This window comes from Epinephelus fuscoguttatus, linkage group LG14, assembly GCF_011397635.1.
Source record: "Epinephelus fuscoguttatus linkage group LG14, E.fuscoguttatus.final_Chr_v1".
In the NCBI taxonomy this organism is placed as follows: Eukaryota; Metazoa; Chordata; class Actinopteri; order Perciformes; family Serranidae; genus Epinephelus; species Epinephelus fuscoguttatus.
Window position 1 is genome coordinate 8,900,343 of NC_064765.1, and position 18,656 is coordinate 8,918,998.

The 18,656-nt window shown below is 44.0% G+C and overlaps 1 protein-coding gene across 2 annotated transcripts in view; it reads right to left on the reverse strand.

The window, feature by feature from the left end:
- The window catches only part of pcnx1 (pecanex 1), a 57,219-nt gene extending 39,259 nt beyond the window's left edge, over nucleotides 1-17,960 (reverse strand). For both annotated transcript variants that reach the window (XM_049595806.1, XM_049595805.1), the window contains exons 1-6: nucleotides 17,412-17,960; nucleotides 12,587-12,801; nucleotides 7,855-7,960; nucleotides 5,514-5,550; nucleotides 3,141-3,206; nucleotides 1,296-3,032 (exon numbers count right to left, since the gene is read on the reverse strand). In XM_049595806.1, the coding sequence (XP_049451763.1) occupies nucleotides 1,296-3,032; nucleotides 3,141-3,206; nucleotides 5,514-5,550; nucleotides 7,855-7,960; nucleotides 12,587-12,801; nucleotides 17,412-17,564 (2,314 nt within the window). In that variant the 5' untranslated portion in view covers nucleotides 17,565-17,960. The remainder of the gene's footprint in view (nucleotides 1-1,295; nucleotides 3,033-3,140; nucleotides 3,207-5,513; nucleotides 5,551-7,854; nucleotides 7,961-12,586; nucleotides 12,802-17,411) is intronic.
- Nucleotides 17,961-18,656: the final 696 nt, after the last annotated feature.

Consider the following 18,656-nt stretch of genomic DNA (forward strand, 5'->3'; position numbering starts at 1 on the left):
TTAATTTTTGACAACAACAGCAGCACACAGACAGAAAACTATTAAGGCAGCAAAGTCACTCAGCACACTCTAGCTAACATTAGCCAATAACAGTGACTGGGTGTATGTCAACAAGTCACACTACAGTGGAAGAACCCTCAAGCATATTAAAATGAGCAGGGGTGAGTTTACTTATTAATATAACTCTTCATATGTATGAGAAAGTGTGTGCTATTTATTCACTGAAAAGCTAACTTAGGCTGACTGCAATTAGCATAATGATACCAAGTGAGAGGTGTCATATTTTCAGCCCTGCAAATTCCCACCAATAACCACTAAACTTCAAGTCCAGTCAAACATACTATAAATCAATCAGCTACGCTAGATTCTACTAATGAACGCCCCCACATGGAGCTGACTGTGACCATGACAGCTTCGAGTCAGGTTAACACAAATCCGGACAGCAGGAATCACACACTAATTATGAAACCAGCCAACAGATGACATGCCCAGACACATCCTGCCTCCCAGGAGGTGAACACACTGTAGAAAGTTAGGAAACAATCAACGACAACATTGTGGAACCAAAAAACAAGAACCAAGAAACGAAGCATGTGGGGGAGGGGCTGTCTGTGTGACTTGGTGTGTATGACACTAATAAGAGAGCTGCTGTTTGCCTAACCTCAGCACAAAGCACACACTGTGCCATCATGCTAATAGTGATCTACACAAGACACACTAAGCTCGGGTCAGAATTGTCACTCCATGGAAACTCACCATGGTTACACTGAATGAGCAAGGGCAGACAGCATCTCTTATGCAGCCCCAAACACACGTACACAAAAGGCAATAATGAAGCAAGCCTAATGTCTGGAGGACTACACCCAAAACAGTCTCACTTTTGTCACTTCTATCCTAATGCTCCTGCTAACAGCCCAGGAGCCAGCTATCCCGTAAAATGAGCATGATATATGGTTTCCAGTTAATGTCCAATACACAAGCATCACTCAGTCTCCACATAAATAATCTAAAGCTGCAAAGCACGCAAAAATAACAAAAGCAGACTAACAATAGAGCCTATAGTACTGTCTGGGACCATATCAGTGTAATACAGTTCTGCTGAGAAGTCACAAAAGAGAGTGTAAATCGAAACAAGTGAAGTAATCAGCTCTGTAAAATATGGTTAAGGTTGGACAAAACACTTCTTGTGATGCACTTCAGAGACTGCACAGTGTGGACGAGTCATCAAACACTAGTAGTAAACCAGATAGAATGCGATGTGTACAGTATGTCAGAGCGCTGTGTGTGGTACATACCCCGCAGGGAAGCAGCAGTGGCATCCTGAGGCTCAGTGAAAGCTGCCTGATTGGGCAGACTGTTTCTGGAGCGGGTCACTGATTCCAGCTGGGAGGCCCGACCCAGCAGGGATGCCGCATCCAGGACTTCCCCTTCTTTGGCTTCCAGGTCCGACTTGGAGGTGGTGAGGGGCCGGGGCCCAGCTGGAGCTCCGAGGCGGCTGGGATCGTTAAGGCAGGCTGCCGTACCACTGTCCAAACTCAACACTCTGGCATGTGTTTTGGCGCTGCCTGTGCTGGGGGTACGGCGGGAGGTGCGCCGCTTCCCTTCGGGTCGTGCTCCTGCCTCAGATCCTGCCGCAGCTTTTACTGTGGAGGAGGAGGAGGAGGCGGCTGCATTGGATGCAGTGTGCTTGGCTTTCAGGGCCCGGTAGCAGCCCTCTGGTGAGTGGCAGGAGCGGGAAGTGGTGCTAGATGAGCTGTCTGTGCTTAGGTGGTGGGTGGAGTGGAGACTGGAGGCACAACTGAGTTCACTGTGATCACTGGAGTCCTCCTCTCCACCCCCAGTAAACACAGCACTACAAGGCTTGGCCATGCCACGCAGAGACATGTAGTCCCTGTGACGGCTGGCATCGAAGCTGCTTGCCCTTTTTTTGCCAGTCCGCCGGCGTCCACTGCGCCCCGTTGACAGGGAGGAAGTCCTCTGAACATTGTTGGCTGACTTTGGTTGACTGTCGTCTTTCACCTGCTCCTGCTCCGTGGCAGCTACACCTGTCGAGCCATCAGCATTGGTCCTGATGCCAGGCTCTTCCTGGCACCTGCCAGGTTCTACCAGCTCTTGGGGTGCAGAGGACAGTGTGTCAGCAGGTTGTTTAGCAGTCAGCTCATTGGCATGAGGGTTTTTATTGGCCTCCCTGGAAGGAAGGTTACTGAGACCTCGAGAGCTGACACTGCCGAGGCTAGAAGTCCTGCCGTCTGCAGGAGCAGATACAGCATCTCCTCTGTCCCGTACACGCTCATCCCCTGAAAGTGAGAACAGGCTCTCCACATGTGTCGAGCTGGTCTGTTCACTGTGAAAGCTGCTGACAGTGCTGTTGGTGTCCCTGTCTGTGCCACTGCAGTAGCTCTCTGTGGAGCCACTACTGCGAGTACTCAAGCTCCTCAGGCTATCAGCACTGCGCTCCCCACCCTGGGACTTTCCTCCTCCACCAGAGCCTTTCCCACTGCCACCCACGTCCACCTGGTACAGCCCTGAGCTACCTTCCCCCGCCTCCCTGGAGGCTGAGCGGGCGACTCTGCGTGATTCTTTGTGCCTGTAACACTCTATCCCCGAGGTGGAGGGGACAGCTTGGTCCTGCTGGTACAGCCGCTCGGCCGCCTCTCTGCCACATATCCCTGACCTGTGTGGTCTGGCGGCTTCCAGCTCACACACAGGGTCAAGGCCACCTCTCCTGGGTGGAGGGTACAGAGCAAAGTCTGGTAGACACGGATCAGGGAAAGCAGAGCCTGCTGAGCTAGAGGTCCGAGGCAGGCCCCGAGAACGGAGCTCCTTCCTGTAGCTCTGAGATTGCATGGATGCGTGAGTGGTCACCTCTGTGTCACAAGAGGAGTGCGACAGGCTGAAGTGATAAGCAGCAGAATTACAGAGATCAGCAGGCTCTCTGGACAGCTCTGAAGGACACAAGGAGGTTGACGGCTGCAAGGAGGCGAAGGAGTCATTGGGAACAAGGCAGTACATCTTTGTGTCTGATAGCAGATCTAGATGGACACAAAGAAAACAAACATTAGGACCGTTTTGAGACGTCACAGCCAGTAACACGAGGAGGCTTTTTGTTTGTATGTGAATGCTATGCATATTTACTGTACCATGGTCATGGCTGCAGCTCTCGACAAGAGTCAGACTGATGTCATCTGAAGTCTTTCCCACATCTCCTGCGAAGACAGGAAGAAAGCAATTAAAAGATGACATCTTGATCAATTATTAAAACATTCACACGCACTAACCCTGAACACCCACACATAGCTAGCTTCTACAGAGGATAAAGTAACAGATACCCGTCTCCTTCCCAGAATCACTACTTCTGAGAGCTCTTCTAAATAGATTCCTTGAAACCCTGGATAACCTTTGAACAAAGACATAACTGTTCTTTGCAATCAGTGTTTCTCAAATCCTGCAAGTCTCACTCGCTGATACTTCCTGGGAGTTTGTGATGGACAGTCTGAGTAGATGGAATCCTTAAAGGGAAGAAGATTAAAAAGCTAAACCCCAGCAGAGCCCTTGTCCCACTTCCGACCATTTCCTGTCATCACAAACTGCCAGCTAATTAGAATGGCATCGAACAGACTCGCTGAATTATTCAGACGACGCAGCCGCCTCGCTCTAACAATCAGTACAATGGACCCGGAGCAAAGCTACAAGTTCATTTATTGTCTTCTTCTCAGTTTTCCAATAAAGAGCTCCTGGAGAACGACTCCCATGCTGGGTCTTAGAGTGTATTACTTTTTTTTGTTTTGTCAAACTCAGCAGTGGCTGTCTAAAGCTGCCTCATCTTGGTTTGACTGGTGAGGTCACGGTAATGCTGAGTCAGACTACATCTCCTGAGCAGCTGGGGTGATCATGGTTAGCGATGTGGTGATCCCACTGAAAGAAAATGCACCACAGGCTCACAAACAAGACTGTAAAAAACCAACTGAGGAGTGCTTGTCACAAGTCAGATGTTGCATTGGCACAGAGGACAGGGATTTGGCATGGGCTTAGGCAGTATCTATTTTTTAATACCTTCCTGACATTTCACTGGGGTATACGGTATACAGAGGTATTTGTGTTAAAAAAGAAAACTTTAAAGCCAAGCAGCTGGTGACACAAGTCACAAAGCATGTGTGACACTGTCTTGGGTTGTGCGAATCATTACATTTTGCCAACCAGCCACAGCCAGCCTAACAACCGGCCCTTGCTGATACATTTGCAAAGGTGTTGCACCCCCATCCCCCCAGCCCCACCCTAAAGCCCAGTTCAGACCAAAGATTTGTGATGAGACAAGTTGAAACAGACAACTACTTGCAGTATGCCGTTCTGCAGTGTTCTAAAAACCTGCCGGTTCACACCAGTGCAACTAGATGAGACAGTGTATCATCTCTATGCAACAACTCTCCATGTTTTTGTTCTGTTTGCAGCTTTTCAGCTTTTCAGCTTATTTTGTGGCTGAATAAAATTTGTAACTTCTTAGAATATGAATGAGGATAATGATAGTGAGATACTGGCTACAGCTGCATTTGTAGTAGTGATGAAAGGTGAAAACAGAAACAAAGCGACCATCAGATGGACTGTATTTATAATAAATACACCACAATATAAGTAAGTGTGTCAGTGACAATGTGTGTGTGTGTTGGGGGCATACAGCACATAGAGCGAGCAGCAGCAGTGACCCACCGTCTGACACCAGCACATATGAGGACAGGGACGGAGAACCTGCTGCAGCAAGCAAACACGCCATCTGCGGTCATTTTGAATTGATCAGCAGACTTCACTACAAGCTGATTGGCTGTAGAAACAGGTGACCGGCCTTTTGCTTGAAAACCAACCACTGGCAATGTGACCAGCGGAGTTGCAGGTTACACCGACAGCCGGTTTGAGTCGAGCTCAGACTGGCCACTTCACACCACTGCAACTTTTCTCTGCAACGGTTTAAGACGGTTTCGTCCCGTCGTGAATCTTTGGTCTGAACTGGGCTTAAGATGAGTTTGAACTTGGTGTTTGCTAAGTTCCACAAGTTTCCGTAGCTTTTTCACCCTAATAAATACACAAAATAAGCTCACAAAATGCCGAAAAGGAAATATTCTTTCACCTATTTTCCTTACTAAAGAGAAAAATGCAACCGTACACCTTCTGAATTCAAGTTTCTCTCTTTCACCAAACTAAAACTAATTTAACTACCTTGTTAAGTCATCCAAAACACACCTCATAACACCAAAACTGCCTTGTTTAGTCTTTCCACTCTCCCAACAATCACCATTTCTGGTTTGGTCAAAATAAACTCTCTGCGGTTGTTGACAGCTTTCTTTTCCTTTGTCCTGTAACCTTATCCCCACCACTCATAGTTGCCTGCTGCCTGTTCCACCAGTAGAGACTGACCTCCGGTGGCACATGCTGTGCACTACATTGCCTCATACAGCATCTCTGTATCACTTTAATGACTTGGCACATGCTTTCAGTATACATGACAAGGTAGTCGTAGTTACCTTTGGCTACTGTTGCTCTTCCATGTGTGGATGCAATCTGAAATTTGAACAAAAAGACATGTTAAGCCATTTGCCTTTTGAAAAAGATGATCAAGATATCACAAATCAAGTTTCGGGAGTAAAATGTTCATTAAAGGCAAAGTGACAAGGTGTGTGATCATTAGAGATTTCAACATCCAAAAGAAGAAAAGAAGACCCTGTTTGTTTGTTACAAACAGCCGGCACCTCTTCACTGTCATCACAGAGAAAAGTTTTGGCTCCCCTTCCAACTCCCTACACAGCAGCTGAGAGGAACATGCCGGCTGATTAGCGACTCAAGGACACACAGTACAAAGACGTGGAGCACGGCACCCATGGGGATTCAGAGGTTAAATATATCTCCAGAATAAAACAGTGAAATAACTTTGAATATTTAACGAGATATCAGCTGACAGCGAGCTATGTGAGGATCATACCTAATGAAACACACACAAACAAGTCCTTCCTTTGGTCCTGCAATAACAAACGTCAGCTGCAGACCTGGACTTGTGCACCTTAGGTTTGTCTAAGCTGTTTGTGGGCACCTTAGCTGGGTTACAGTAAGCACTGTACTTGTTACAATAAAATGAGAGGACGTTTAAAAGCTGATGGCATTTTTTTGTGGGAATATTAAAGATTATTCCCTGTACTATGTAGCAAACGTTCACTGATCATTTAACACTTGTGACACAAGCAGTGGTTTACAAAACTATGTTGTGAATAAACTGGCTTTGGATGAATCAGATGAAGTTCAGTTTGATACATGGACACAATTTTCTTGAAAAGCAAACACACATTTATTCGCACAATAATGCATACAATCTCTGAAACTAAATCAGTACTTTTAGGACTCTGTTTTTATTAACCAAGACACAAAACCTGAATGTTTTAATCACTAAGTATATCTTATGTTTTCTCAAATTAATTGAGGCTGTATGCAGTATTTCAAAAGACAGTTAGGCTGTGTTGGCAATCACTCCCTCGTTCACACTCATCACTCCCCATATAACAGGGTGTTGTAGTGGGGCACAGCTGTAATTTTTGCACCAAGAGTCAAGAGACAAGTCATAGCATTGTGTCGCAGGATTTTTAGCAGAGAGCAGTGTACATGCCATAGGTATTACTTTTTTAGGGCACTGAGTTTTTTAGGGCACTTTAGGACACACTCAGAACGTGGACTAGGGATTGGCCTTTTAAGCAATTTCCATATTCAAGTAATCACATTAAGTTATTATCGAGTACTCACGAAAAAATAAATAAATAAAATATCAAATTAAATTAAATTAAGGGTCGGAGGTGGTTAATGCACAGAGGTCATGGTTACAGTTACTACTAGCCAATGACAGCACAGTAGGATGGGACTATGCGCTGAGAGTGCTTGGGAGAAAAAATAATGCCACTTGCAGTAGTGAGCCTGAAGCACATGACCATTATAAGGCAATCTCTGGCCTGAAAAATGAAGCCAACACAGAAATGCCAAAAACTGCAGTTCCTCGAATGGCCACTTGAGGCTGGCCAAAAAGAGAGTCAATCCCCATTAAGGTCCTGCATGGGTCTGATTTTCTTGACCAGCTTGAGAATCTGAACTATGACCTACAATATTGCACTCCTGCTGTATTTTAAAATCTAAAGTTTGCAGTTGGGTCTCTGACTGACTGAAGGCCTGCACATGTGACCAGATAGTTTTGCAACCTGACCTTTAACACAACAACAAAAAGCATCAAAAAAATTGATTACTCTATCTGTTGAACGAATACGGATGTCCAAACTGAGTACGTGAATTCTCATGCCCATCCCTAATTTGGACACTCAAACAATAACTATAAATAAAATGCACTATATGGTAGTAATTATTTGAAAAATGGATTGATCTGCTGGTCATTTTACAGTGACAATAAAAAATCTTCGAACTTGGATTTTGTGACACCATTGTCTTGGTTATGACTTTAACTATGAATTAATAATTTACACTGACTGTCAATCATTTTCTAGACTATATTAAACAGGGAGTAATTTCAAACACAGACTGAACTGGTGTGAGCTGTGACAGTACACGACCTCACTTATAGTTCAGAAAAGATGTACAGTGTGACAGTAAACCGAAACCAAACAGTTCCTGACAGTAAATTCAGGGTTGGCCTGAATATTAGATTGTGTTTCTTCCCAGTAAATTACATTTGAAAATAAATGGGTTATCTTGAATTTGAGGACAAGAAATAAATGTCATCAGGCGGGGGTTGGGCCTCATACTCATCATCGTCTTATTATCTTATACTCAGCCCAGTGCTGTACACAGTGTGCAGCAGGCCAGTGCTCTGCTTACCTGCTGGTTAGACTCCAATCCAATATAGGAGTTCCTGGAGCTGCAGTCCACTGGTGGAGTCTCTTGCCTGATGAAGTCTGCCATCTCAATACCCCCTCCAGGATCCCTGTGCAGGAACACACACACACACATGCATACACTTGTATTACCAGAACAGGCACAGTGTACTTCCTCTCTTAAATTTAAACAGATGGTACAGATGAAAAGTGACATTCATCTTGTTTGATTCATATGTACAGTTGGCTCTGTTCTATTTACTGTACATCCCTCCCTTTAATCTGGACACCTGACTAAATTTAGGGCAAAACAAATCATGTAGCTTTATTGAACAGGCCCTTTATGTGAGTTTTAAAAATCAACTGAGGGCACAAAAACAGTTGAAAGCATCCATGTAGCTTTTCTCCAGGCCTATATTTAGCCCGGACGTGCTTGTTTTAACCAGCTGGTATGTCGAAACAAACAACTTGCCAGGACCGTCTATAAATCATTTCCATATGCCAAAAATGTTTCATAACGGGTCAAACCACAACACAAACACTCCGAGTAATGAACTGCAACGTGCGGAGCGCATGAGCGGAGACTGGAAAAAGGAGCACTGAGGGGAAAATGAGTGGGCGGCGGTGCAAAAACACCTTAATCAACTTCAGCTCGGCTCGTCGGCTCTACTGTAAACTCACACAACCTGGAATGTAATGCCAGATGTGTGGGCAAAGCTGCGACTGCGACTGCCCCTGTGGTCGAGAGCTCTCCTTCTTCTTCTTCCCGTTGCCTTTCCCCTCTCTCAGCGTCCTGCTAAGCACTCCCTCTGGAATGTGAATATGAGTCACGTCTTCGAGTCATGGGCAGTAAAACGCTGGAAGCTTGCTGGCTTTTGTTTCTTCTGAATGAGAGCTAAAACTCTTCATTAGGAAAAAAAAAGGATGACGCCTGGCATTCAGAGGGAGGTAACATAGAATCTGTACTTTTTAACACGTGACAGTAATCTTTATTTCATGGTGACTGATGACACAGTGGATGTAAATTACTTTCTCAACTTGTGCAATTAATAATGAGTTGTTTATGTTATTGTTCAACCATGCTAAACATAACACTCACACTAATGAGCTCATTAATTACCTTAACTGAAGTATTAATTAGAATATATTTCACTGTCACCATACATAGCCTTAAAGGGACAGTTTTCATCTTACTTCCTGTGGTGCTTTTTATCAATCTGGATTGTTTTGGTGTGAGTTGCACAGTGTTGGACACATCTGCCTGCTCCCTAATATAATGGAACTAGATGGCACTCAGCTTGTGGTGCTCACAGTGCAGAAAAAATACATTTGAAAAACTCAACAGCAATGTCTCTTTCCAGAAATCATGACCTGGTTACTCAAGATAATCCATAGACCTTGTTGTGAGCAGTTTCATGTAGGAACTATTTTCTTCCTACCAAACTACACCTGTCAACTCCATCACCACGCAGAAGGAAGAGTGCATCTACTGCTACCACTGAGCTAGCTAACGTTACAGCTCAGCCAAGGAGGACGCTGTTAATGTTTACATCTCACACTGTCATGAGCATGAGCTTCTTGTCCATGAGTAGATGTACTCGTCCTTCTGTGTGGTGATACGGCTGATGGGTGTAGTTCGGTAGAAAGAAAATAGTTCCTACATGAAGCTGCTCACAACAAGGTCTGTGGATTATCTTGAGTAACAGGGTCATGATTTCTGGAAAGAGACATTGCTGTTGTATTTTTTGGGCGCTTTGAGCACCACAAGCCATCTAGCTCCACAATACTGGAGAGAAGGCAGACATCTCCACAGCTGATATCTCCAACCCTTGGCAACTCACACCAAAACTATCTAGACTGATAAATAGCAATACAGGTAAGAGGAAAAACATGTGTTTAAGTTTTTCCCCTATCTAGATATTTAAATTTTGGAGCACCTTATTGCATTAATTGTTAGATCATCAACTCTGCAAAGGAACATGTGGCATAAGAAGTACCTATAACAAGTCCTATCATGTAATTATAAGAGTTGATATTCATGTGTCTGCACACACACACACTCACTGGGACATAAGGTATAGCACCACGGCAGCAGAGCAGAACATAAAAAAGTTGGCATAATTGAAAAACTAGCTGTATATTCGGAAAGGTTCACACTTACAACTGAAAAAGAAATTTACTTATTAGTACCCTGTGGAGTTTGTGACCACGAGCAGGTCCCTGGAGGGATGTCTCTGTGAGTGGGCCCAGACATGAATGTGGGTGACTTGATGCACGTTTCTGCCAACTGTTTCACACTACAGTATATCACTGGGCTACAAGTGTCTGTGATGCACCGAGAAACACAGCAGTGCTCCAGCAGAAATCACTGCTAGCTAGCAGACATGAATGTAAACAATGCAGGTTTCATAACAAAAAAATCGGCTCTGAAATGGTTTTATCAGGAGGAAATGAATTGCACATGTTTGTTAGGCTTCAAGAATTCAAACAATGTGTTTGGTGAGTAACAGTGAAAGTAAACAGAAACGCTGTTTCCAAGAAAACTCAGCAGGGCATCTTTAAGTATGATTAATGTAGTTCAGATAGGCTCTCAGCAATAATTTTGTGATGCATTTTAAAACAAAGCTCGACAACACACATCTTCGCACAAGCCACAGTGTGGACAGATTTACAGAGTGCTGCAGGGATGACGTTTATTTGTAGGCCAACCAAGAAGTAAACATCGCCCTGGTTCCCTCGACAAAAAGCTGATGGGACTTTTCCACTGGATTTTGGATGACTGCAGAAAATAAACTCTGAGGCAAACATTTATGATACTTCAACATTTTGTTCAGCAAGATAATCTTCACAAATGAACACCACTATTATGTCTTTAGAAGTGTAAATGCAATCACCAGAAGTAACAAGCTAACGTTAGGCTATAAATGAACTACACCACGGTCACATGACTTAACAATTGCCACCACAACGAGGCTGTAAAGCAGTGTTCTGCAGGATGACGCTCTCGTCTCATTTAGTGAGTCTGGAAGCAACCGCCTTCTTTAAGACACATAAAAGCTTCAGAATTCACAAGTGGTGTTTTTACTCATGCATATTATGTTGGAGAACAAATCGTCAAAGTCTTTTAAGCTTGTGTTAACCCACCAGCTTGTGAAAACCCACTGATTTTGAGATGAGGGAACCCGGAGTGCTACAATGCTAAATCAATTCCAGGTTTCAGGACTCATTTCTGCTGCACTCAACCTCTCTAAGGGTGCTTTCACACCTGCCCTGTTTGGTTCCGTTCAATCGAACTCAAGATCATTTGCCCCCTCAGTGCGGTTCGTTTGGGCAGGTGTGAACACAGCAATCACACTCAGGTGCGCACCAAAACAACCGGACCAAGACCTTCTTGAAGAGGTGGTCTCAGTCTGGTTACAAACAAACTCTGGTGCGGTTTGTGGTGAGAAGGTGTTTCAACCTGGATCTGAAGCAACTGCAGTCACATGACACATTGTTTGGGTTAAACATGAGCATGTTACAGTCCTGGAGGATTATTAATGTGCACCTCCTCCTGTACTGCCTTAATATGCACATTCAGCACATCCAATGCATCAAAACATTGTTTTCTAGTTGGAGCCGCGCCTCGTTTTCAAACTGTATGGTTTGACTAAAATGAACAATGACAGCAATATAGTCCACGATGAGCAGCGCTAAAATCAACCTGCGTAGTTGTCCCTCCATTGTGACATTAGAAAGTGTCACATTTATCTTGCAAGTGTACTCTTCTTCAACGTTTGCTTTACTTCCTGGATTTTTCCCACATGGAAATTCTGACCAATCAAGAGCAGCTTTCTTACACAAGGCATTTGATCTGGTCCGCTTGTAAATGCTGCCGTGAGAACAAGAACCAGCTCTAGGCAATTATACAACTTTGGAACAAAATCAGTCCCTGATTCACACGAAAGCAAGACAACTCTAGTTCTGAAAGCACCCTGAAAGTAATTTAACTTAAAGGAAATACAAGGCTTTCACTCCAATCTGACTTTTTATATTGCCCTACGGACAATTTGGGCAAGACGCGCCTCTTGAGAGTGTGCTAAGAAATAAGACACAATATGCTCAACCTACAATTAGACCTTCATGACTTGGTTCTGGATCTTTAATTAGATAATAAAAAGAACGACTAGGACAGCACTCCAATTGAACTTTTTAAAATTGCCACACAGAGATTTTGGGCAAGCAACCAGCACAACCAGCTGCGGTCACCTATATTTAACCACACCTGTGTTTATTCATTGTGAAATCACCAGAGTCATCAATATTCATCAATCATTCAATAATTTAGACTCAGGCTGAAACATCTGTTGTGTTTACTACCTCTCTCTGCAGGCACGTCTATAAATTGATTTGTTGCAGCTTGGCTTGACTCGTTCTATCAGGAAGCCTTTAAAGTGACATATTGATCCTTCTTGTAGCAGCTGGGTGGTAAAGGACTCGACCTTTGACCTCAGCCCTGATAAGACAACTCCAGATGACATCACCTTTAAATGACTCCATAGCCACGCTCCATTGTGACTCTATGACCATCATTGATCAGGAAGCATGACGTCCCCTCGCTGACACACAACACTCCTACACTGCCTTACTGTGTCTGCCTCATCATCTGAGCAGCTTAGTCACACTCCTGGAGCGTCTTTGTCCTACATCTCCAGATATCAATGTCCATCATCGGGCCGCGGAAGACGTGAACTTACCCCGGGCCATTGCTGTCCTCCCGACGGGTGACACCGCCATCGTTAGCCCCCTCAGTGCCACCTCTGCTGCCCTGACTCTCCTTGGCCTGGTGCTCCACCACCTCCCCCTCATCCAGGGCATGATGGAGACGGTAGTTCACCGTCTTCAGCAGCAGGAACATGGCAGCAATAACACCACAGTAGATTCCCACGATCACCATGGTTGGTTGCAGGGCCTGGGATGAGATGGAGAGAAGCGTAAGTTAGTTTATAGAGGGACTCTGACACTGTAGAGGGATCAGGATGATGCTGACTGTATATTTCATTTTATTTATCTCAGGGGCCAAGGACTGATATTGTAAGGACATATTATTGTCGTTGTCCAAGATTATTTTGCTCTTCTTGACAATGAAACTCAAGATACGATCAAAAAGAAGGAGAAATGCATTTTTCAAAACCTCTAACTGATATCATGAACATTTTGTCTCTAAAATGACAATAAATGTCTAAAATTATTGACGAATAAATACAAATATTGTACATTACATAGCTGTAATTCTTTCCTGTAAAATGCTGCCTGCAGAATGACGCTGTTCAAGGTCCACAAGGTTTAATATATTCAAAATCATACTTGCGTTTGGCCATGTTGTCGAGCTAGTTTGCTGTCTCTGTCAAACAGCGGTCATTCACTCACTCTACAGCAGGAAACAGCACTTCAAAATAAAAACTTGACCCAGAAATTCACTGTACTTCAAAATGAAGTGTGTTTTTTACAAACTCGACACGTTCATGAGTTACTTGTGGTCCATTTAGAACGGACCCGCGACCCACTTTTGGACCACGACCCACCAGTTGGGAACCACTGATTTACTGTATCTTTTAAAAATGTTTCATGTGTGTAAATAAAACGAAATAAAATAAAACGAAACAAGACAGCAGGAGGACAGTTTAAAAATGTCTTGCTGAAGGACATTTGGTCATGAGGAGCTGCGACCAACTACTGCACCCAACTGCAACCAAGTCCTGCACGGTGGCGCCCCAAAGAGGGGCTCGCGGGGGTGTCCATGACCCCCCAGTACAACTGCTGCCCCTCCTCACTGGCCAACCCAGACCAAAATAATTAGAGGTCGATATCACTGCCTTTAAAGGGATAGTGCACCCAAAAATGAAAATTCAGCCATTATCTACTCACCCATATGCCGACGGAGGCCCTGGTGAAGTTTTAGAGTCCTCACATCCCTTGTGGAGATCAGCGGGTGGAGCAGCTAGCACACCTAATGGTAGACGGCGCCCCAGACTAACGTCCAAGAACACAAAATTGAATCCACAGAGTATCTCCATACTGCTCATCCATAGTGATCCAAGTGTGCTGAAGCCGCGACATAAAAAGTTGTTTGGAAAAACGTCATATGAACTCTGTTTTTAGCCTCACTGTAGCCTGTAGCTCTGACTGCTTCTCCGTGCTCTGCGCTCACATGTGCGCATGCTCAGAGTGATCGGTGATCTCTGAAGAGCAGCAGTCTTGTCAGTACTGATGTCCAGATTCCCAAGTGCAGGCATCACCAATTCCCAGTCCGAGCAGCAAAGACTTTCCTCATCCGTTGGCATTGCTTTGCATTTGAAACAACTACACCACCAGGTTTCCAGTGCTCAACGCCGGTATTCTGCGGCTGGCTGAGGGTTAGGCTCATGAGCTGCGGCGGCTGCTTCGTTCAGTAGCCTGAGTTTCGTCCATATACTCGGGCTCAAACAAATACGGTTCAACAAAGAAATGCTGTTCCTCCTCAATTTCAAAGTCTTCAGACATGTTGGACTGTCCTTTGCTAAAAGACCATAGTGCAAATTATCTTTTAGCTACTGTGGTTACTGTTGTCCCTCCCTGCGGTGCACGTATCACGTGATGTAAACACAGGTGAGCAAAGTTCATGCTTTCGCTGGTCTCGCACAGGCACGCACACTTGAGCGCAGAGCACAGAGAAACAGTCAGAGCTACAGGCTACAGTGAGGCTAAAAACAGAGTTCATATGACGTTTTTCCAAACAACTTTTTATGCCGCGGCTGCAGCACACTTGGATCACTATGGATGAGCAGTATGGAGATACTCTGTGGATTCAATTTTGTGTTCTTGGACGTTAGTCTGGGGCGCTGTCTACCATTAGGTGTGCTAGCCGTTCCACCCGCTGATCTCCGCAAGGGATGTGAGGACTCTAAAACTTCACCAGGGCCTCCGTCGGCATATGGGTGAGTAGATAATGGCTGAATTTTCATTTTTGGGTGCACTATCCCTTTAAGAGGCTGTTTATGTGGTCATTTTTAAAGCTAGCGCAAAGGTAGTGATGAGATTGAAGGTACAAGCGGCTGAAATGAGTTTCCTCCACAGGGTGTCTGGGCTCAGCCTTAGAGATAGGGAAAGGAGCTCGGACATCCAGAGGGAGCTCGGAGTAGAGCCGCTGCTCCTTCATATTGAAAGGGGTCAGTTGAGGTGGTTTGGGCATCTGATCAGGATGCCTCCTGGGCGCCTCCCGTTAGAGGGGCAGATCCAGAACACACTGGAGGGATTATATATCTCATCTGGCCTGGGAACACCTTGAGGTCGCCCAGGAGGAGCTGGAAAGTGTTGCTGGGGAGAGGGACGTCTGGGGTGATTTGCTCGGCCTGCTGCCCCCGTGACCCAGCCCCGGATAAGCGGCTGAAAATGGATTGATAGATGGCAGGTAGTGGTATCTTGTAAAACTAGACAACCCAAGGCATCCATTGGTACCAATTATGTGGCATAGCTTGTTGGGGAGGAAAGCATTCCTTAAAATTAAAGCTGTATATTTGTCCTTTATAGAAAAAAGGGAAAACAAGCCAATCTGATGGAAAAATAAATCCCCTGACACATGTACAGATACATAACCCATTAAAAAGGATTGTTGTGGAACTCAAAATGTTACTGTACAAGTATTAGTCTATGCACATCAGACAATTAGTGACATTATTAAGAGATCACTGAGGTCGTCCACTGCTTTACTTTTAAACATCCCTCATGTGTCCCACAAAAGTACAGGTGAGAGTGCTTTCTTTCTTTACGCTCCTAAACTATAGGATTCACTACCTCTGGATATTAGCATGGCTAAAGCTCTCTCTGTATTTTAAAACGTACATTAAAGACGTATCTTTTTAATATGGCTTTAAATGTTGGGTAACATTACAGTCTTGATTTTTAGGTTTTAACAATTGTTTTTTACTGTGTTTTTTTTATGTCTTCTGTTTATTTTTCTTATAAAGTATTCATTAATTTACTCTCTTTTTATTCTATGGAATTTTAATCATCTTTTTTGTTAGTTTGTTAATATTTTGTTGTTATGTGTCTTTGTCATTGCTATTTTGCCATGTGAAGCACTTTGGGCTGCATGTTTGTGTGAAAGGTGACATATTTAAAGTTGAGTTGATTAACTGTTAAATAAAAAACAAAGTATATCAGTGTGTGAATCCTTAATGCTCCATATTGACACAGTTTTCAACAAGCCTATATACTGAAACAGTATAAGTGTATTCAGTTATGGCTTTTTGGCTCACCCTGTCACCCCTGCGAAACATTTCTAGTGACGCCACTGCTCCTGCATCCAACTTATCTCCTCTAAACACAGCTGCTAGAAGTATTAAATGCGTTATCTCACCCATCGTCCCCATCATTTACGACACACACTGGCAGCCTTTCAAAAAACTACAGCATTCAATTACAGTTTTAATGCCTCTTTTAATAGTGACGCTGCTGAGGGAGGGAGGCTGTCACCTGTTTGTTTACCACAAGGTGTCTGAGCTCCATCTCCTGCGTTGTCTCTGTTGTCCTTGAGATACCCCCCCCAACCCTGCTGCTGCATCTGTTTGCAGTTATTAGGAACAGCAGCAGCGCTCAAACCTGTGGCTCAATATAAACCACAGAGCTGACCAGCGTATTTCCACTCCAGGAATAGAACAGAAACCACAAACCGGTTTGAAACATCAGCTTCTAGATATAGAAGTTACTAGTATGCATAGCAAACCGCCATTTCCTGACCTGATTACACTTGTAGAGATATAGAGATGTGTGTGCAGCAACACAATCATTCACACACATTTGTAACTTGCTCTGCAGCTTGTGTCTGACACACAAATATATTCACAAGTGGACTTTAAGTTGAGGTGTCAGGTCCTGAGACAGTTCAGACTAACACAAAGACACCTTGTGATAAATGAAGTGAGCCAACAGCAGCCAGTCCACTGAGTGTGTTCCTTGGACATTACAGTTGCCAGATTACATCCTTGTCAGCTGTGCTCTTGCAGTCACAGCTGGTAGCTCCTGAAAACTGGTGATACCGCAAATCACTACCGACAGGAGGAAAACAACTAGATAAAGAGGGGGGTGGGGGAATTAAATTCACTGATTACAGCCTGGCACGGTGTAATCGACTGGTAATATCCTGACGGATCTTAAACTGCATCACTGTGATAAACACTGAATTTAAACAAAAGAGCAGTCCGGTCCAATCTATGTGGTGGATAGTGCACTCCACAGGGCAGCCATTTAAGGATTATTTTGCCATTTTTGCTGTCTAAATGTGCTTCATCTGTGTGTTACCGCGACAACCTTTTGGTTTTGTAAAATATTTTGAGTGTGGTGAAAATATCTCGTTACGTTTCGTTAGTTTAATGGGACGTTACATTGTCTCCGCTCCAGATAATAGACCGAGACCGACCGTTAGTATCCTGTGGCAGCTAACCTAACGGACACTTGGGTTTTTGGGAACTTACGGTGTCAACAGTTGAGATAAAAACACAAATAAAAGAGTAAAAAAGGAGTGAAAAAGACAACGAGGCTCACCATGTAGAGAGTGAAGGGGAAACATAGCAGGAACAGCCAGATGTAGAGGTGTAAAGCGTTGACGAATGTATTCTGATCGGGGTCGTAGTACCATCCGCCTGTGACTGAAGCCCAGACCCCCTGCCTCAGGATCTGGAGAGTCTGCGACCCCATGTTGTTTTGTCCCCTCCGACGAATCCGAGCGGAACCGAGCGACGGAACAACCGGGGTGACACGCTGGCTAGTCGTCGCTGAACATGACAAACGGTGCTCTGTTTTCAGACACTGGCCTGAGAATCCCCTCTGCAGCCATCTTCTCTGCTGCTAGCCAGCCAGCTGGGGCACTGTTCGCAGTCCTCCACCGAGGAGACTCCTATCCCACCACGCCCTGCGCGAAACTTCTTCTTCGTGGCATCCGAATGAAGTAGAACAACAGCTACTGTTTACACCAATACACTAAATATATATATAAATAAAACACCACTGGTTGCTTTGTCTCCACCATTTTTGTTGCCCGCTTCCTCTCTATGATGTGAACTCATATTTTCCGTGTGACTGTACATGTTTGACTGAGACATGACTCAACACACTGATGATGGCTGAGGACACAAATGCATGAAATAAAACGTACCATTAGCCAATTAGGAGCAGGGATCAAACGTGACCAAATGGCGCCACCTGCTGGTCACATTGTGTCATTTCAAACTCATTTTCTGCTCAATTTATGTCCTTTTATAGCAGAAGCACTCTGAATCTTAAGCACCATTACAGCAGTGTGAAAATACTTAATTACAGGTCAAAGTCCTGCATCCAGAGGACAATACAGAAGTATATAAAGTAAAAGTATTCTTCAGTGTGTACGTGACATTGTACAGTTGCAGATGTAGGTTCTGATGTGAGAGGAGATGACAATAGACAAAAGTTCTGCAGCAGACATTTGTTTTCATTTTCTTATTTTTCAAACCTTTCTCTTATCTTGTTTTTGTGTAATGTTGGATCATTTTACCTCTTTAGTTTTTATTTTTTTTAATCATATATATTGGATTGCACCTTACATACATGTTATATATCTAGGCTTTATACTTTGCACTTTACTGTTATATTTTGCATCTTATCTATTTTCAGTAAATATTTTGCACCTTAATGTTATACTTTGCACCTTATTATCTATTTTCAGTAAATATTTTGCACCTTAATGTTATATTTTGCATCTTATTATCTATTTTCAGTAAATATTTTGCACCTTAATGTTATACTTTGCACCTT